At 46.7% G+C, this 21473-nt stretch overlaps 1 protein-coding gene across 1 annotated transcript; it reads left to right on the plus strand.

Moving 5' to 3' along the window:
- Window positions 1-19552: 19552 nt before the first annotated feature.
- On the plus strand, window positions 19553-20656 carry LOC119334626. Its single transcript, XM_037607161.1, has one exon. It carries the CDS (start codon window positions 19831-19833, stop codon window positions 20422-20424), a length of 594 nt encoding a protein of 197 aa, XP_037463058.1. The 5' UTR covers window positions 19553-19830; the 3' UTR covers window positions 20425-20656.
- Window positions 20657-21473: the final 817 nt, after the last annotated feature.

Genomic DNA, 21473 nt, shown 5'->3' on the forward strand with positions numbered 1-21473 from the left:
TTCTCTCCCTCGCCCTCCAGTCCCTTCCTCGAGCGCGACCGAACGTAGCCGTCGCCGCCGATGACGAGCACCGTAGCCATCGTGCACCCTAGGCCTCGCCCCGTGTCCAGCTGCTGAGAGAAGGTCTTCCTCATCTGCGCGCTCAAGATCAGAAGCCCGGGGCGCACTGCATCGCCGTCAGCATCATCGTCTTCCTCGCCGGCAACCATGGATCCCCGCCGTCGATTCGCGCCAAAGAGGGCCTCCCCGAGCCGTCTGAGCTGCTCAACGACTCCGCTGTGAGGACTCCTTCATTTTCCCCCTCCTCTCCTGCTCGTTCCCGTGCCGTAGCCGCCATCCCCGCAAGCACCGAGCTCCGGCCATCGCCATTGCCGGCGAACCTCGCGCCTCGGAGCTCTTCCACTCATTTTAGTAGCTCCCGCGTGCTCGCCCAGTCCCTAGGATCCCGATGCGCCTCTCTGCATTCTGGCTAATGCGCTGCAGCCCTCGCGCCCGTGCAGCCGTAGCTCCGGCAGCCGCCCGACCCGTCACCACCGCCCCTACACGCTGCCCCAGCACACACCGCGGTCACCACTGGATGCGCTGCATCGCGGGCTTTCTAGCACGCCTAGCCGCAGCTCGAATCGTGCCCTGTGGGCGATTCCCGAGCCTCCGCCGCGTCTGGTCGTTGCCGGCGGCTAGACGCCGGTGGATTAGCCCCGGTTGACCCGGGGTTTGACCCCCTGACGTGTGGGCCCAGGCGCCTGCTTGATTAGTGTTAGATTAGTTAGCGCTAATTAACTTAGCTAATTAGATAGGCCACTGACATGCGGGCCCCGCCCGGCTAACTAAGTTAGTTAGGGCTAACTAACTTGGTTAGTTGACTGGGTCACTGACCAGTGGACCCCACTGGTCAGGTTTGACCTGGTCGACGCCTTTGACCTGCTGACATCACCCCGGCGTCATGCTGACGCAATATTCCTTTTCTGGAATTTAGTTTATTTTATAAATAATCAGAAAATTCCAGAAAATAGCTAAAACTTCAATAAATCATAGAAATTCAACCGTAACTCCAAATTAAATAATTTATATATGAAAAATTATCAGAAAAATTCAAGGAATCCATCTGTACCATTTTCATGCATGTTAGAACAACTTATCACTACTGTTTAGGGCAAATGAAGTGAATGACATTTAAATAACCACATATGGAGTTTGAATTTGAATCTTGGATTCAAACCAACTTCATTTAATCTGGTTTTAGGTGCATTAGCCCAAAACACATTCATATTGCCATGTCATGATCATGCATCATATTGTGCATTGCATTGATTGTGTTCCCTTCTATGTTGCCGGTATTTGTCCCCTCTCGATAGACGTGATACCGATGATGTGATCGTTGACACTGATGAAGACTCAATGTTATCTTCAGAAGTGCCAGGCAAGCAAAACCCCCTTGTTCATTCCGATAAAATCCCACTCTCTCGCTCCTGCTCTCTTTTACTGCATTAGGACAACAACGACATATTTGATACTTGCTGCGGTAGCTGAACCCCTTTATCCTCTGCATGACCTGTCATTGCCACAGTAAATAGATGAAACCCACTAGCATGAGTAGGAGTTGTTTGAGCCCTGTTGTGCCTACTCATTCATGCTTGTTTGTCATGCCTGCTACTGCTTAGAGTTGAGTCAGGTCTGATTCATCGGGGATGAATCAGAGGCGTGTGAACATGTCCTACTATGGGTGAACTAAGTGTGTGAACACGATTTGGTAAAGGTAGCGGTGAGAGGCCATGTAGGAGTACATGGTGGGTTGTCTCATTGCAGCCGTCCTCAGGAACTGAGTTCTATGTTTGTGATCCATGATCAGTTACTACCACACATTGGGCTCCGGGCGCTCCAAGCTCTCTCGACTTATTAATCAACTTGATCTCTGTCCAGGAGTTGCAACTAGTTTCTGGTGTTTGTAGGTAGTGTTAGTAGTCTACCAAGTGGCATCCGGTACAGGTGGGCTTGGGACAGACTAGGCACAGTGGCACGGTGTACCAAGTGGCACCCGGTTGGTGGGCTTGGGAACCCTGCACACATCGTTTGGGGCCGTGAGCGACACCCCGGCCGGATCTCCTTGCGGATGGAACCCGAATAGGCGATAAACCTGGACTAGAGACTTGTTCGGTTAGCCAGGTCGTGGCCGACTCCCTCGCCCGGCTTCCGCTTGAAGGTTGCCGAGGTACAAGACGTGTACAGGGCGGTAAGTGGCGAAAGCGTGTGTGAAGAAGTACACCCCTGCAGGGTTATCATCATCTATTCGAATAGCCGGATTCCTCGGATATGGAAACTTGGACCCCTTGCATAGTTCATAGACAAGTGAAAGTGGATACTCTAAAATGCGCAAGATAAGCGTGAGTGCTATGGATGGCGTTCTCGTAGGGAGACGGGAGCGGATCCATAGTGGTGTATTGGTTGGTGAATATGTGGACTCGTGTGCGCCACCTCAAAAGAGTTACTTGCAGTCGTAGTTCAGGTTAGCCACCGAGTCAAAGCTGGCTTGCTGCAGTTAAACCCCACCATCCCTTTGTTGATAATGATGCATATGTAGATAGTTCTGATGTAAGTCTTGCTGGGTACATTTGTACTCACGTTTGCCTATTTTATGTTTTGCAGAGAGACTTCAGTCTCACTAGTAGTTCCACGTGGACTTCGACGTTTAGCTTGTTACCTCAGCTACGATCTTGTGCCCTCGGCAGGATCTGGTAGATGGTCAGGCTTCTTAGCCTTTTTCATTTATAGATGTCTGTACTCAGACATGATAGCTTCCGCTTGTGCTTTGACTTGTATGCTCTGAGTGTTGGGTCATGAGACCCATGTTTGTAATATCTCGCTCCTCGGAGCCTAATGAGTAAAATACTTGAGTCGTAGAGTCATGTTGTGATGCCATGTTGTATTTGCACATATCGAGCATATTGTGTGTATGTTATTGAAATGCTTGGTATGTGTGGGATCTTACCATCTAGTTGTTTATCTTTAGTAGCCTCTCTTACCGGGAAATGTCTCCTAGTGTTTCCACCGAGCCATGGTAGCTTGCTACTGCTCCGGAACACTTAGGCTGGCCGGCATGTGTCCTTCTTCGTTCCTGTGTCTGTCCCTTCGGGGAAATGTCACGCGATGAATACCGAAGTCCTGTTAGCCCGCTACAGCCCGGTTCACCGGAGTCCTGCTAGCCCAGTGCTACAGCCTGGATTCACTCGCTGATGACCGACACGTTCGATGCTGGGTCATGGATGCCTGTCCCTGTAAGTCTGTGCCACTTTGGGTTTACGACTAGCCATGTCAGCCCAGGCTCCTTATCATATGGATGCTAGCGACACTGTCATATACGTGTGCCAAAAGGCGCAAACGGTCCCGGGCTAAGGTAAGGCGACACCCGTGGGAATACCGTGCGTGAGGCCGCAAAGTGATATGAGGTGTTACATGCTAGATCGATGTGGCATTGAGTCAGGGTCCTGACAGCGTTGGTATCAGAGCTTGACTGCCTGTAGGTTTACCAAGCCAAACTGGTCGAAGTTGAGTCTAGAAATTCTTTAGTTATATAAGGGAATTGATTGTGGGATGGAACGTAAGGCTCTTTTTACTCCTTATACCTTATGCCCTTCTGATCTGAGTCATCTTATCTTTCCTACGGGGATTAAGAACTAGGCTTTCTCTTCTTTCTATCAGGATCACGTGTTACTAATCCGTAGACTTATAAGATTGTTGGATTTAAGCTTGAGTTCAGTTTCTACTACTTCCGTATGTTAATTGTTGATCTCGAAACCTTGATATCGTGCTTCTGAGTGGTTATGCCACCATTTTGTGAATGTCTCAAATCTTTTTTGAGCATTTACAGCCGTTATGCTGTCCGAGTCATCCCAGGTTTCTAAATAGTTTGAAGCAATTTGCAAATTATTTCCTCCCATTTCGATGTTCCTTTGGGCCAGATTAACCACACTAATCGGTGAGTTGAGGTACTTGATTGCCTTGACATATATGTTGGAGCTGGTATTATGACCCTAGGTGTCTTAGGGGATCATCTAGTAATTTAGCCATGATTTGTGTCCCAGTGTGATGATTCTGGCCATCATTCTCGTAAGCATCCCGTGATGCTACTTAGTAGTAGGTATTCTACTCCTGGGTTTTGAACCCGAGATTCACCCTACTTGCCTCATGTTGATAGTGCTGCTAGTTCCTTAGGTTATTAGTAACCTTTGCGATAGCCCTTGAAGTCCGTGGTATCTTCTTCTTCCAGATACCATGAACTACTTATGGCAGAAGTTCCTCGTTGAGCTGAAATATCACAACAGGATTATTCTTGAGGAGTTCTCTATTCATAAATCGTGACTCTGCCAGTTCTACCTTTCTGCATGGGTTATCCGGAAGAATTATGTTGAACTTGGTTCGACATACTAATCTATGCATCCACAACTCAGAAAGTTATATGTTCCTTTGAGTTGTCCCTCTTTAGTTGTTTTCTGGCCCTCATCTATCAATTGATAGTCAGGAGTAATTGTGCATTCGTGTTATCAATGCTTATTACTCTTGTGGTCCGTCAAGCCATTCTGTCCTGAATGACTTGGAGAAACAAACTCCAGTACCTCATCCATATTTAGGATTGGGTCAAAGTAGTTGTGTTCCGCAGATCAAGTTACAATCCAGCTTCTGGTCTGCTCTACCCTGAAGTATTACCTTCTTTATGACAGGAATTTCATGAGAATTGCACCACCTTTCGTGAATTCTTGACATAGTGATACTTCTCGCCATCCTTTTTCGTTCCTCGGTTCCGCGTTGTTGCAGCCGGAGTGCCGACAAGTGAATCATGATGTGTGAACTCAATACTCCTAGCAACCCCATTGCTTGGTAGTTAATGGACAATAATCTTATTCCTAGTATGTTGGTTATTGAATCACCATTCTAAGATTGATCGTGCTACCTAGTCCTTATTTCCTGGTGCACTCTTTGATTGATGAGTAGGATTTTGTCAAGTCCTCGCTCATTTGATCATATCATCTTGCCCTGAAAAGCAAGATTGTTCTCGAGCTTAGTAACATATCGGTGGTTCGTGATTTCTGAAGATCTTCTCGGAAGTATTACCAGGTTGTCACCTGACCGCTATGTTGAGCTCGTGATCAAGTTGGTTTCTTGTGAACCACCTTCTCTCCAAGAATCGGTGTTAGATATCCCTGAGCTAGTTGGTTAAGCTAAACGACAACTTGGAGGGTTGGAAGATAAAAGCTTGCCTGACTTAGTTCGTTCCAAAGGGATATTCTTGTGTAGTGTGTGTTGAAGAAAGATGATATCTTCATCGATTGGTCCCTGTGATCAGTTGCTGCACCTACTGTCTTATCAATCCTTTGATTTGAGTGTGGGCTATCGTCAAATCAAGTCAGAACCAACGATGTTCGTAATGTTGTCTTACTCGTGGTTGATCCCTCGAGCATACACCATTACATCTTTGGTCTGACCAATGCTATCATCGTGTTCACCTAACTATGGAATTTCTTTTAAAAGGAAACCCGGATGAATTGTTGTTGAGCCCATTGACAACATCCTTATCTCCTCCATGATTTTGAAGAACACTAAGCTAGTGTTGGAAACTTGTGTAAGCATTTTCTTCATGCCCCGTTCATGAAGTATATGTTTGGATGAAAGAAGTGACTTCCTTTGATTCACGTGCATTTGATGTAAGTTGCCGTCGTGAATTCGAGAAAGTTTGTTTTTGCTCCTCTGGAATCATCTCAAGTCCGTCATGCATGTGCGAAGTATTCTATGGTCTGATAGACTGATCATCTTCATCCATATGTATCCCTAGCACACCAAGCCACTGATTGATTTGTTCAAGGAAAAGGAGTTGCTGTGCAAATGCTAGTTCATGCACAAGATTCCTATATCCTCAATGATGGTTCCTTACCAGAACTCGGTAGTGTTTTATTGTAAGACTACCATGTGATCATGTTTGTCTGGGACAGTGTGTTCACATGTTTGTAGCAGAACCAGCTCATGTTTTGGAGCTTACTATCGTAGTTCATTCCCCGAGAATCTCGCAACGTCATCTCGTCGATCTGTGTTGCAAACTTTCATTTTTCTTCCTAGACTCGATGAGTCTGGAATATCCTGACACCAACCAGATCTGAATCTCAGGCAGATATGATGGTTGGAACATTTCCCCAGAACTATAATATTGGTCCCTCGATAACCGGTGAAGTGGATGTCGTGGCCAGCACCACCCAGCCGAAAGACCTATTATTGTAGTATTTTGATTGAAGAAGTTGGCCACCTCCCCATAGGGATTTCGTAGGATTTACTCCCTAGTTGCCCTATGGAATTGTGAGATTCCGAAGCCCGACCTTTTACTTGATGTTCTAGATATCAAACCATATCTATGGGTGGATTACGCTAGCACATCAAGGAGAACATTAGAAGCGGAGTGCTAAATGTCTCTCGGTCGATCATCCAGATTTCGTTCCCTTGGCCCCGCTAAGATGAAATCTGAGAAAGTGTTATCCTCCTTTGCATCTGCATCGTCCATCGCTATTCATTATGGTAGTATGTTGTGTTGTCGGCACCCTTGACACGGATGTTGATAAAACCTTGATGATTGTGGAAATGCTCAAGTTCTTGAGAGCACGCACAAGCGTTACGTGTTATCATCGGCTCTAACTGGGATTACTCTCAGTTTCCTCGGCAATGCTATGACCTATGCAAACAGTGAATTCACTCCCTATTGTTGGGTTCTTCCCCAGTTACCAGAATCATTCCCAGCATTTACATTTTGTTCCCAGCTTGCACCGCCAATGTGCCATTCTACCATGGGTCTCTTCCATTTCCAGTGATAAGCAAATTCATCCATTACGTTGTCTTCAACAAGGTAATCCACATCATCCAAGTTTGAGTATGCCATTCCACCGACCCCCTCCAAACGATCGCTCGAGAATTGTCTTAGGCTGGTTTAAAGAGTTTCAATGATCTCTGAATCAAAAGTAATTCTTTTGCCACTTAAGGGGATATCTCTACGAGTCACCTTCCCTAAGGTGTATCGTTATGGTATCATGGCAACTCAACTCCTCGCTACGTGACAATCGTTTACCACATTCTTGAGTCTGGAATTGTTGTCTACCTAGTGAACCTTTGTCATCTGCTTCACTCCAATTCCTATGGATGTGTACTTCGTCTCTCAGCTCGAGAGATGTTGTTATGTCTCATTCCGTGAGTTGTTCGATCTTCGAGAAGATCGACCCTTCTAGAGTCTCCTTCTTCCCTCCATGTCATGTTGACAGGAATCTTCAAGACAATGATGGTGATCGAATCAACGTTCATTCGAAGTGCAACCTGGATCGTGAAGATTATACTAGTTTGCGTTTCCCCTTCATCTTACCCTACGCTTGAATCTCGAGACGAGATTCTTGTTTAGTGGGGGTGAGTTGTCACATCCCTAGCTCTGACCTGTCCTGTGCTTGCTTCCATCTGTGCATCATGTTTAAATTTTTGAAACTTGAACTGAGGAATTTTGGAAGCCTCAAAAACCCTAAATAAAAGAGGGGCAAAAACCCTAGAAATCTCATTCATTGCTCCAAAATGCTCTTCTTAAATGTTTGATAATTTTTGGTAAGGGTTCTGGTCCCAACCAAAATATTGAACATTTTTAAGGAATTATTTTTGGGACTTTGGATTTAATTCATTAGCTATTTGAATTTGAATTATATTCATATAATTAGAATATAATTTCAAATACCCCCGGAAATATTTTATAAGCTTTTGGAAAAGTCCATCTAGCAATATAAAATATTCAGAGGAGCTTTGGCATTGTTTGAATTATTACTTTTTAATTCAAAACAGTGGCAAAAGAATTAAATAAAAGAAAAACAGAACAGAAATAAAAAAAGAACAGAAGCCTACCTGAGCCACTTACCTGTAGCCCACCTAGCGCCCCACCTGGCCCAGCAATGCGGCTGAGGCCCAGCCCAGCTCCCCACCATCTTCAACCTCTGCCAGTAGGCAGAGGCGTGTCGACGCGCCTGCGCGCGAGCGCCACGCCACCAGGATGCCTGCCTGCGTCCGAGGACAGCGCGACGCCGCGAATCCCCTCCTCGGTGTCGTGCCAGTCCGTCCGACTCGCTCACTCGATCCCCTGTTCTCTCCCTCGCCCTCCAGTCCCTTCCTCGAGCGCGACCGAACGTAGCCGTCGCCGCCGATGACGAGCACCATAGCCATCGTGCACCCTAGGCCTCGCCCCGTGTCCAGCTGCTGAGAGAAGGTCTTCCTCATCTGCGCGCTCAAGATCAGAAGCCCGGGGCGCACTGCATCGCCGTCAGCATCATCGTCTTCCTCGCCGGCAACAATGGATCCCCGCCGTCGATTCGCGCCAAAGAGGGCCTCCCCGAGCCGTCCGAGCTGCTCAACGACTCCGCTGTGAGGACTCCTTCGTTTTCCCCCTCCTCTCCTGCTCGTTCCCGTGCCGTAGCCGCCATCCCCGCAAGCACCGAGCTCCGGCCATCGCCATTGCCGGCGAACCTCGCGCCTCGGAGCTCTTCCACTCATTTTAGTAGCTCCCGCGTGCTCGCCCAGTCCCTAGGATCCCGATGCGCCTCTCTGCTTTCTGGCTAATGCGCTGCAGCCCTCGCGCCCGTGCAGCCGTAGCTCCGGCAGCCGCCCGGCCCGTCACCACCGCCCCTACACGCTGCCCCAGCACACACCGCGGTCACCACTGGATGCGCCGCATCGCGGGCTTTCTAGCGCGCCTAGCCGCAGCTCGAATCGTGCCCTGTGGGCGATTCCCGAGCCTCCGCCGCGTCTGGTCGTTGCCGGCGGCTAGACGCCGGTGGATTAGCCCCGGTTGACCCGGGGTTTGACCCCCTGACGTGTGGGCCCAGGCGCCTGCTTGATTAGTGTTAGATTATTAGCGCTAATTAACTTAGCTAATTAGATAGGCCACTGACATGCGGGCCCCGCCCGGCTAACTAAGTTAGTTAGGGCTAACTAACTTGGTTAGTTGACTGGGTCACTGACCAGTGGACCCCACTGGTCAGGTTTGACCTGGTCGACGCCTTTGACCTGCTGACGTCACCCCGGCGTCATGCTGACGCAATATTCCTTTTCTGGAATTTAGTTTATTTTATAAATAATCAGAAAATTCCAGAAAATAGCTAAAACTTCAATAAATCATAGAAATTCAACCGTAACTCCAAATTAAATAATTTATATATGAAAAATTATCAGAAAAATTCAAGGAATCCATCTGTACCATTTTCATGCATGTTAGAACAACTTATCACTACTGTTTAGGGCAAATGAAGTGAATGACATTTAAATAACCACATATGGAGTTTGAATTTGAATCTTGGATTCAAACCAACTTCATTTAATCTGGTTTTAGGTGCATTAGCCCAAAACACATTCATATTGCCATGTCATGATCATGCATCATATTGTGCATTGCATTGATTGTGGTCCCTTCTATGTTGCCGGTATTTGTCCCCTCTCGATAGACGTGATACCGATGATGTGATCGTTGACACTGATGAAGACTCAATGTTATCTTCAGAAGTGCCAGGCAAGCAAAACCCCCTTGTTCATTCCGATAAAATCCCACTCTCTCGCTCCTGCTCTCTTTTACTGCATTAGGACAACAACGACATATTTGATACTTGCTGCGGTAGCTGAACCCCTTTATCCTCTGCATGACCTGTCATTGCCACAGTAAATAGATGAAACCCACTAGCATGAGTAGGAGTTGTTTGAGCCCTGTTGTGCCTACTCATTCATGCTTGTTTGTCATGCCTGCTACTGCTTAGAGTTGAGTCAGGTCTGATTCATCGGGGATGAATCAGAGGCGTGTGAACATGTCCTACTATGGGTGAACTAAGTGTGTGAACACGATTTGGTAAAGGTAGCGGTGAGAGGCCATGTAGGAGTACATGGTGGGTTGTCTCATTGCAGCCGTCCTCAGGAACTGAGTTCTATGTTTGTGATCCATGATCAGTTACTACCACACATTGGGCTCCGGGCGCTCCAAGCTCTCTCGACTTATTAATCAACTTGATCTCTGTCCAGGAGTTGCAACTAGTTTCTGGTGTTTGTAGGTAGTGTTAGTAGTCTACCAAGTGGCACCCGGTACAGGTGGGCTTGGGACAGACTAGGCACAGTGGCACGGTGTACCAAGTGGCACCCGGTTGGTGGGCTTGGGAACCCTGCACACATCGTTTGGGGCCGTGAGCGACACCCCGGCCGGATCTCCTTGCGGATGGAACCCGAATAGGCGATAAACCTGGACTAGAGACTTGTTCGGTTAGTCAGGTTGTGGCCGACTCCCTCGCCCGGCTTCCGCTTGAAGGTTGCCGAGGTACAAGACGTGTATAGGGCGGTAAGTGGCGAAAGCGTGTGTGAAGAAGTACACCCCTGCAGGGTTATCATCATCTATTCGAATAGCCGGATTCCTCGGATATGGAAACTTGGACCCCTTGCATAGTTCATAGACAAGTGAAAGTGGATACTCTAAAATGCGCAAGATAAGCGTGAGTGCTATGGATGGCGTTCTCGTAGGGAGACGGGAGCGGATCCATAGTGGTGTATTGGTTGGTGAATATGTGGACTCGTGTGCGCCACCTCAAAAGAGTTACTTGCAGTCGTAGTTCAGGTTAGCCACTGAGTCAAAGCTGGCTTGCTGCAGTTAAACCCCACCATCCCTTTGTTGATAATGATGCATATGTAGATAGTTCTGATGTAAGTCTTGCTGGGTACATTTGTACTCACGTTTGCCTATTTTATGTTTTGCAGAGAGACTTCAGTCTCACTAGTAGTTCCACGTGGACTTCGACGTTTAGCTTGTTACCTCAGCTACGATCTTGTGCCCTCGGCAGGATCTGGTAGATGGTCAGGCTTCCTAGCCTTTTTCATTTATAGATGTCTGTACTCAGACATGATAGCTTCCGCTTGTGCTTTGACTTGTATGCTCTGAGTGTTGGGTCATGAGACCCATGTTTGTAATATCTCGCTCCTCGGAGCCTAATGAGTAAAATACTTGAGTCGTAGAGTCATGTTGTGATGCCATGTTGTATTTGCACATATCGAGCATATTGTGTGTATGTTATTGAAATGCTTGGTATGTGTGGGATCTGACCATCTAGTTGTTTATCTTTAGTAGCCTCTCTTACCGGGAAATGTCTCCTAGTGTTTCCACCGAGCCATGGTAGCTTGCTACTGCTCCGGAACACTTAGGCTGGCCGGCATGTGTCCTTCTTCGTTCCTGTGTCTGTCCCTTCGGGGAAATGTCACGCGATGAATACCGAAGTCCTGTTAGCCCGCTACAGCCCGGTTCACCGGAGTCCTGCTAGCCCAGTGTTATAGCCTGGATTCACTCGCTGATGACCGACACGTTCGATGCTGGGTCATGGATGCCTGTCCCTGTAAGTCTGTGCCACTTTGGGTTTACGACTAGCCATGTCAGCCCGGGCTCCTTATCATATGGATGCTAGCGACACTGTCATATACGTGTGCCAAAAGGCGCAAATGGTCCCGGGCTAAGGTAAGGCGACACCCGTGGGAATACCGTGCGTGAGGCCGCAAAGTGATATGAGGTGTTACATGCTAGATCGATGTGGCATTGAGTCAGGGTCCTGACATAATTTTTGTGAACATTATTCATTCATATCTAGCATTGAACCTATGAAGGTTGAAGAAGCACTGGAAGATCCGAATTGGATAAACGCCATGCATGAAGAGCTACACAACTTTGAGAGAAACCAAGTGTGGACATTGGTCGAGAAGCCCGACAACAACCACAACATCGTTGGTACCAAATGGGTGTTTCGTAACAAGCAAGACGAAGATGGTCAAGTCGTCCGCAACAAAGCTCATCTCGTTGCCCAAGGCTACACTCAAGTCGAAGGTATGGACTACGGTGAGACATATGCCCCGTTTCTAGACTTGAGTCCATCCACATCTTACTTGCCCATGCTAATCACCATGATATCACTTTATACCAAATGGACATTAAAAGTGCTTTTCTAAACGGTGAAATTGAGGAGGAGGTTTATGTTAAACAACCTCCTGGCTTTGTCAATCCTAAGAAACCCGATCATGTTTACAAACTTCACAAAGCTCTTTATGGTCTTAAACAAGCTCCTAGAGCGTGGTATAAATGCTTGACCAAGTTCCCTATTGAAAAAGGTTTTGAGATTGGAAAGATAGACTCTACTCTTTTTAATAAAAGGGTTAATGGTGAATTATTTGTATGCCAAATTTATGTTGATGATATCATATTTGGTTCGACTAACCCTCATTTTAGTGAAAATTTTGGGAAGGTAATGTCGGAGAAGTTTGAGATGTCTATGATGAGTGAACTCAAGTTCTTTCTTGGTTTGCAAATCAAGCAAACTAAGGAAGGCACCTTTGTTTCTCAAAAAAGTACACCAAGGACTTATTCAAGAAGTTCAACATGCAAGAAAGCAAAGGTATGAAAACTCCCATGCCTACTAGTGGACATCTTGATTTGACAAGGATGGTAAACCGGTTGATCAAAAGGTTTATCGCTCTATGATTGGTTCATTGTTATATCTATGTGCCTTCCGTCCTGATATTATGCTAAGTGTGTGCATGTGTGCACGATATCAAGTGGCCCCCAAAGAATGTCATCTTAAGGCTGTGAAAAGGATAGTGAGATACTTAATACATACACCAAATTTTGGTATTTGGTATCCTAAGAGGTCCTCTTTCAATCTTGTTGTCTATTCCGACTCAGACTATGCCGGAGACAAGGTTGATAGAAAGTCCACTTCGGGTACTTGTCAATTTCTTGGTAGATCTCTTGTATCTTGGTCCTCTAAGAAACAAAACTCGGTATCCTTATCCACCGCCGAAGCGGAATACATTGCCGCCGGTTCATGTTGTGCTCGATTACTTTGGATGACCCAAACTCTTAAAGATTATGGGATCAATGTGAAACATGTTCCATTACTTTGTGACAATGAGAGTTCTATTAAGACTGCTCACAATCCCGTGCAACATTCTCGAACTAAGCATATTGAAGTTCGTCATCATTTCATTCAAGATCATGTTGCTAAAGGGGACATTGATCTTAAGCATGTTCGTATTGATAAGCAATTGGCATATATATTCACCAAACCGCTTGATGAGAAAGTCTTTTGCCGTTTGAGAGGTGAATTGAACATCATTGATGCTTCAAACTTGGAGTAGGAACTCCATTTGGGTACATGCAAGGCATGAATCTATGACTAATCCTTGATACTTCTCTTATGATGATGATCATATGTCTTGGATATATTCGCACCCTTGCATGCTATCTAACCCTTGTAGGTACTTGGATGGATCTAAATCTATGAGATTGCAACTCACTCACATCTTGAGCAATCTCTACATCACCAAGTCTCTACTCCATGGTGGTTGAAAACAAGAAAGCATGAAACCCTTCAACATATCCTTTGACAAATTCTATGTATCAAATTTCATTTGGTATCAAATTTCATGATTGTCATTTTGGATACACGAGTGCTCTTCTTTGCAAAACTAACCCATGTAGGTAGATGAACTCAACTCCAAGTGGTGCTCCCAACCATTCTTACGCTACATCAACCTTGAGCTACCCACACAAGTTCAACTACATGATCAAGATCAACACCACCACCCAAGGTATGTCATTCCATCTTAGAGAAGCTTTACCTCAAGTCATAGGTCAAAGCAACTCAACAAGATGTGAATACATCAAATGCTTAAACGAAAAATAGTAACCCCATTTTGAGCTTAAACGATGAGTATGACTTACGATCAAGTGTTCTCACTTGACTCCTCAGTCAATATACTCTAACATAGGTGACTTTTTCACCGCCCAATTCTAGATAAAGTTCTCTAGTGTTTTCTTGAGTTTTTGCATACTTCATCTAGATTTTCTTTTCTCTGTCTTGTTCTGCATTTTCTACATCCAATTCATTGCAAATCCTTCCGTTAATTCCTTGCAAATCTTTGTCAGATCTTATTTGCCTAGTGAGCCGAGGTGACAAGCGTTCTATCTGTGTTGAACTCGGTCATACCGATCTGTTGCTTTCGGTCACACCAAACCAATTCGGTGCCACCGAAGACTACAACTCGGTATCACCGATTTCACTGCAGAGAAGACAATCTGCCATGTGTTCCTATAGTTTTATTCCAGCTCCACTCGATGATTCTTGTCTTCTACCAGCATCATAATCTATATGCTGCTTTGCTCTGTGACTCAAGGACCAAACCTATTTTGACTCATACTCTAGAAGATCCCTTCTTGGAAATTGATGTCAAAGGGGGGGGGAGATCACATCAAAGCTTATTCTCTTTAAAGGGGGGTAAAAGGAAAAAGGGGGAGAAAGAGAAAAAGGGAGAGAGAGGTAATCACATCAAAGGCCCCAGATGCTTGGTGTTCAAGAGGAGAGAAGTCACATGTCTTTAACAGGGGAAAGACATGTCTATGTTATGTTTATGGTTATGATCTGTTTTGCTCTGATTTTGTTTCCCTATGTTCTCCCATTATCCAATACAAGATTCAGGGGGAGAAAGACTGCTAGGGAAGGAAATCTGTGAATTCATTGCATATCTTTACCTTTTTGTGACATGTCTATATCAAATACAGTACTCAATACTCACTCTCTACATGTCATCCCAGTCTTGGTACTCTTGTGGTTTCTTTTGTTTGCTCTGGCTTGTAGATGTATCTATGTTATCTAACCTTGTTTACTCGGGTTCATTCCCTCCTAAGCCAACTCAAGACCACAAGGTAAGTATATGCATCACACTCATGTGCATAAGGATTTCTTGTTGATGTACATATTGTTTGCAAGAAAGACTTATGAGCATGTAGATACATTTCCTATGTTTACATCTTTTGCTTTGATGCATATAGCCAAGATACATGTAACACATTGCTTACTCTTTCATGCCTATGCATTCACATGCTCTTATATTCCATATTTACATGATTGCATACATATAGGGGGAGCCTATGCATGTTACATGTCTTTCCAAAGCTTTACTTGTTATTCTCTATATCTTTATCTAAAGCTTTGATGTATATTGTCATCAATTACCAAAAAGGGGGAGATTGAAAGCACAAGTGCTCCCTAGGTGATTTTGGTAATTAATGTCAACATATCTCTTGTTGGACTAATGTTTTTATCTAGTATGCTTCAGATAAGTTCAACAATGGAGTGGCATGGACTAGAGGATGTGGAACCCTTTTCAAGATGATAAGGACAAAGGATTGGCTCAAGCTCAAAGCTCAGGACTCTACATTTTTCATTTTAGTGATCCAAGATCACATTGAGTCCATAGGAAATCCAATACTATTAAGAGGGGATGAGGTGTTGCTTAATGGCTTGCTTGCTCATAGTGCTTAGTGATATGCTCCACAACCCTCAACCACTTTATCAAATCCACATATGTCCCAAACCAAAAGTCAAACTCGGCCCTACAGACATTTCCTATCCAGTGCCACCGAGTTCACTTGACATAGCCACTGCCAGAAACCCTAGTCACTTTGGTCTCACCGATAGGGATCTCGGTCTCACCGAGATGGGATTGCAAACTCTCTGTGTCCCTTCGTAACGTTTCGGTCCAACCGAGATGAGCGATCGGTCCCACCGAGATTGCAATGCAAACTCTTTGTTTCTCCTTCATAACGTTTCGGTCTAACCGAGATGAGCGAATCGGTCCCACTGAGTTTGCCTGACCAACTCTCTGTTTGCCTATTACCAAAATCGGTCCGACCGATTTGTGTAATCGGTCTCATCGAGATTACGTTATGCCCTAACCCTAATGGAATCGGTCCCATCGAGTTGACATGTCGGTCCCACCGAAAACCCTAACGGTCACATTATGAACCAAATCGGTCCGACCGAGTTTTATGATTCGGTCCCACCGAGTTTGGTGATTTGCGTGTAACGGTTAGATTTTGTGTGGAGGCTATATATACCCCTCCACCCACTCTTCATTTATGGAGAGAGCCATCAGAATATGCCTACACTTCCAACATACATTTTCTAAGAGAAAACCACCTACACTTGTGTTGAGGTCAAGATATTCCATTCCAACCACATAAATCTTGATCTCTAGCCTTCCCCAAGTTGCTTTCCACTCAAATCATATTTTTACCAAATCCAATCCTATGAGAGAGAGTTGAGTGTTGGGAAGACTATCATTTGAAGCACAAGAGCAAGGAGTTCATCATCAACACACCATCTATTACCTTTTGGAGAGTGGTGTCTCCTAGATTGGTTAGGTGTCACTTGGGAGCCTCCGTCAAGATTGTGGAGTTGAACCAAGGATTTGTACGGGATAGGAGATCGCCTACTTCATGAAGATCTACCCTAGTGAGGCAAGTCCTTCGTGGGCGATGGCCATGGTGGGATAGACAAGGTTGCTTCTTCATGGACCCTTCGTGTGTGGAGCCCTTCGTGGACTCGCGCAACCGTTACCCTTCGTGGGTTGAAGTCTCCATCAACGTGGATGTACGATAGCACCACCTATCGGAACCATGCCAAAAATCTCCGTGTCTCCAATTGCGTTTGCACACTCCAATCCCATCCCTTTACATTCTTGCAACTTGCATGATTTACTTTTCGATGTTCATATACTCTTCATCATGCTTGCTTGATATGTATTGTGAATGTTTGAACTTGTGCCAAAACTCCACTTCACCTTAAAGAAATTAAAAACTGTAACTTTTCTTGCTAAGAGTCTATTCACCCCCCTCTAGACACCTCTTCTTGATCGTTTCATGGGTACTGAGCTTTCGTGCGACCAGGCGGACATGAACCTCTTTAGAGCTTGCACCACCATAACCCTGGGTAATGGACGCAAGGCCCTTTTCTGGCATGACAATTGGAGGGAAGGGCCCCATGATTCTTATTGCACCTACGCTTTTCGAGATCACTTCTAGAAAGAACATGACAGTGCATGATGAGCTAACGAACGACAACTAGATTCGTGCAGTGGTCAGCCTCCAGGCCCTACATCAGTTGGGAGAATTTGTCACCTTATGGGAGTGGGCCAATCAGACTTCTCTTCTACCGATCCAAGAGGATGGCATTTCTTGGAACCTGACCACTAATGGAGCTTGCTCTTCGGCATCGACCTACGCAACACAATTCTTCGGCTCCCATCCGAGGTTCAACTATTCGAAGGCCTGGTCTGCCCACGCAGAGCCTAAGTGCAAACACTTTGTGTGGCTTCTCCTGCATGGAAGAATCCTCGCCGCTAACAGGCTGGCTCTGAGGGGTTGGCCGCATGACCCGAGATGCCAACTATGCTCTTTCAGGAGCTTGAAACGTCAACCCACCTTTGCAAGGATTGTCCCTTTTCTGTTGCGATCTGGAACTAGGTGAACTCTTGGACAATCTACCTGCTTAAGCCGGGCGCCGTGTCTGACGCGTGAAAAATTTTTCTTGCAAATGAGCAAAAAAAAAATATCCATTGATGACGAGGCGGTAATATCATCTACACTTTATGGTCTATCTAAAAAGAAAGAAACATGTGCGTCTTCACAGGTTTTCGCATGACACATCAGAAGGTTGTGATGTTGGACTGAGTCCATAAAGCAGTAGGATTTGCCATTTGTTGGGGTCATGCCAACTATGGGCATTGGCTGAGTGCACTTTTTTCTTTTTCTCGATGTTTTGTCACATTCCCTAAAAACGTGCGTCACTCTGTAAAAGTAGCAGGTGTGTGAATCCAAGTGGTTAATTAAGGTTATTTTTGTGACGGCGATCCTAGTGATATACTGTGTGCTTGTAGATTTTATGCCTATGATTCGTTTGCGTGAATCAAAGTAGAAACTCAGGCCCACAATTGACACTCCCGTTAATTCAAGAACAATTTTCTTGGGCAAGCAATCCTCATATTGCCACAATGCTTAGAGTTAACGATTAATTACCTAAGCTACCTCTTGCTGATTTATTGGAAGCGAGTAAAGCGACAGCCTATTCCTCGAACATTCTCTTAGCTTTCAAGCAACCAACCAGCAAGAAGGAATCCACTTTTGCTGCAAGTTGGGACGAGTCGAGGAGAGGGATTTGTTCCCAAGGAAATGAAGAGAAGCTTCCTCCATGACCAGGCGAGATTCTCTTCTCTTCTTCTTTTCCGGGCAAGAGCGCTCTTCGATCACCATGAGAAAAGGAGTTGTTCCAAATTACAGCGCGGTGCGTCAAGCTTTTCAACTGAAGAATCCCCACCCGTACTAGCAAACTGAGCAAGCTCCTGAGCTACAGTGTCATCACCTTTAACAACCTTAGCCTCCGAGGTAACCTCGTAGTACCACTGACCACGCCAGAATAATTTATTGCTAACCCGCGCAACTAGAATTAATCTGCTGCAAGCGTAGAAGAAACTGAACTCGGGAGGAATTTACGGATTCTGTTCCAACAGGAGGCCGGTGGCCGCCGCTCTTTGCTTGCTTGCTCTAACGCTTTGAGTGTGTTGCACTTGCCTTAGCCTCTGCTCTCTCCTGTCCACATGTACTGAGACAGCTAGCACAGATCCACACAGGATTGCTACTTGGCGATGCCACGCTAGCTCGCTGTTCAATTCCTTACTCGTGAAAACTATTAGCACCAGGCAAGTAAATGAAATGAGAAATGATTCTAAACAGCCGGCTGATCTAGCGCAGGGCATCCGCCGCCTCCCTTGCTCAACACGTGGACTACTGGAGCACGCCTGTATCCTCATCTTATCTCTGCAACAGCAGCGAACGACAATTATTCAAGTGCACGACGTTGCTAGAGATGTTATTTTTTTAACATGGGTCTTGTTGCAGAAAATTAGATGCGCCGGATATGCGTTTGCAACTTTTGCAATAAGAGTCTTGTCGCAGAAAATTAGAGAAGAAGAGGTTTGTGCAACATGGGTCTTGGTGGGAAAATTAGATAAGAGAAGGTTTTGCGTCATGGATCTTGTTACAGAAAATTAGAGAAGTGAAGGTTTTGCAACAAAGGTCTTGTTGCAAAGGAACGATACGGATAGGTCGCACCAATGAATCGGACGGCTCGCATGGCAGCGGCCTTTTAAATAGATCCATGGGCCGACGCGTAGCACGTCCCAAATAAAGTGGAATTACTAAAATTCTCAAAAGGATAATTTTGGAGCGAAATCGACACGTCCCAAGGTTGCTTCTCATGACAATAACCAATCAGATTTTGCCAAGTCCAATTCACCTGGGATATTTGTGCAAGTCTGAGCGGTCCATGTCTCGTTGATAAGAAGATTCGCGTTGTGGACGGCTAGCAACAGGCCAACAATACATGCACCATCGACTTAGACATTCCGAAATCTTCTGCCGACTCAGGCGTGGACGGCCTCTGACAAATCAATCGTTCAACAATACATAGATTTTAAGAATAATAACAACATGTATTTATGAATATATAGAAACGACAATGATATATTGGGCCACCGTAGAATCTAGTTCCTGGCAGGCATACAATGGCATCGCAACGCAACCCCCTCCGCTAAGGAAAAAGGAGAATCAGTGAAGACGCAAGCAAGGGAAGCAAAGCAAAGCGAGGCCATGCCATGCCATGCCAAGTTGCCTGCCAACCCCCAGAGCCAAACCCAACAAAAGGGAGCGAAAGGTGGTGGAGTCAACCACATAGCGTGAGTCTTACCCGCCCCAACCGCCGAAAGCTATCCGACGCGGCCTTTACCCCTCACGCCAGCCCACGCTACAAAGAGCCGAGCATACCTTCCCAGGCCGTCCCCTACACACACAATCTAGTCTCCTGATCTCGTCGTCTCTCAATCCCGTAGATCACTTCCACAGTAGCCAGCCAGCCGCCCGGATTAGCCATGTCCTGCTTCGCCGTGCCCGTGCGCACCTCGTCGTCGTCGTCGAGGATAAGCGGCAGCAGGCAGCCGTGGCGGTGGTGGCGCAAGTGCGCGGGCCTCGCCGCCGCGGCGCACACCAAGCTCCGCCGCACCGCCTTGCGTGTCCGGTGGTCGGCCACGGGGCGGCTGGGCGGCCACCGTCGGCGCGCGCCGGCGCCGCCCCTGCTGTCCGTGCAGCGCGGGGACCACATGAGCTTCGCGCCGGTCTACGTCGACGAGCTCTACAGCCAGCCCAAGGGCCTCAGCGTCGTCCACGAGGAGCAGCAGCCGCAGCCCAGCACCAGCAAACTCGCGCGTCCAGCCGGCAGTGTGAACAAGGCACGCGTGCATGGCGTAGCCGCTGCTACCGGTGGCAACAAAGCATGTGCGGCGGCGGCGGCCGCCAAGAGCCTCGGCGTAAGGGGCTTCTTGCTGAGCCCGGGCAGAGGGTGCGTTGGGATGGGGGAGGTGGACGTGAGGGCGGAGATGTTCATCAGGAAGTTCAGGGAGGAGATGAGGCTGCAGAGCCAGAGGTCGGCCGAGGAACTCCAGGCCATGCTTGCAAGAGGCCTATGACCTCCATCATACTAGTAGTAATAACTCATCTTCTCATGGATGTACTTAATTAGCCACGAGGATGCGTAGATTAGCTATAGCTTGGTTTGGTTTGCGATTTGGGTAAATGTTTCGATTGGGAGCTTGGTTTTCGCCTTGTATATAGGATTGTAGTATCCGTTGATCGCATGGAAGTACATGTATTATTGGGTATTCATTACAAGAAGAAAAGATGTGTTGAACACTTATAACAGCCTCGGTATTCATTATTGTTCTTCCGAGCTTGTCGACAGCAGGCATCTACTGTGAAAGGTGTGTGTTGACTTATAAACCAGGCTAATGTCCAAGCATGCCCACCTGGAAAGAAAAAGGGTTGTTTGGTTGGTTGGGCTGCATCAGAATGTTGCATCGCACCGAACCTAAAGCACCTCCCAGTCAGGCCTGCTAGGAACGGCCGAATTAGCCGTTACCAGCGAGCTAGGCTCGAGTGGTGCAGGGGACGAGTACGCGGCACTGACCTCCCCGAAAAAACAGCGGGAGGAATTGGCGTCACCTCCTCCCGAATCGATCGCCCTATATAGTCAGCCTCACCATCCCCCCTCCCCAAAAACTGTAGCTTGGGTATTCATTATTGTTCTTCCGAGCTTGTCGACGGCAGGCATCTACTGTGAAAGGTGTGTGTTGACTTATAAACCAAGCTAATGTCCAAGCATGCCCACCTGAAAAGAAAAGGGGTTGTTTGGTTGGTTGGGCTGCATCAGAATGTTGCATAGCACCGAACCTAAAGCACCTCCCAGCCAGGCCCGCTAGGAACGGCCGAATTAGCCGTTACCAGCGAGCTAGGCTCGAGTGGTGCAGGGGATGAGTGCACGGCGCTGACCTCCCCGAAAAAATAGCGGGAGGAATTGGCGTCACCTCCTCCCGAACAGATCGCCCTATATAGTCAGCCTCACCATCCCCCCTCCCAAAAAAAATCCCGCCACCATTCCTCCCTATCGAGCTTTCCCTCCGCCACGGATTGATAATGACGACCAGGTAAGCGACCCTCCTGCTCCGACCATCGGTTGACA

This window comes from Triticum dicoccoides, chromosome 7A (assembly GCF_002162155.2).
Source record: "Triticum dicoccoides isolate Atlit2015 ecotype Zavitan chromosome 7A, WEW_v2.0, whole genome shotgun sequence".
NCBI lineage: Eukaryota > Viridiplantae > Streptophyta > Magnoliopsida > Poales > Poaceae > Triticum > Triticum dicoccoides.

What these genes read in the sequence shown, in the direction of transcription:
- LOC119334626 (XM_037607161.1), top strand. Translation starts at nt 19,831, where the DNA reads ATGTCCTGCTTCGCCGTGCCCGTGCGCACCTCGTCGTCGTCGTCGAGG.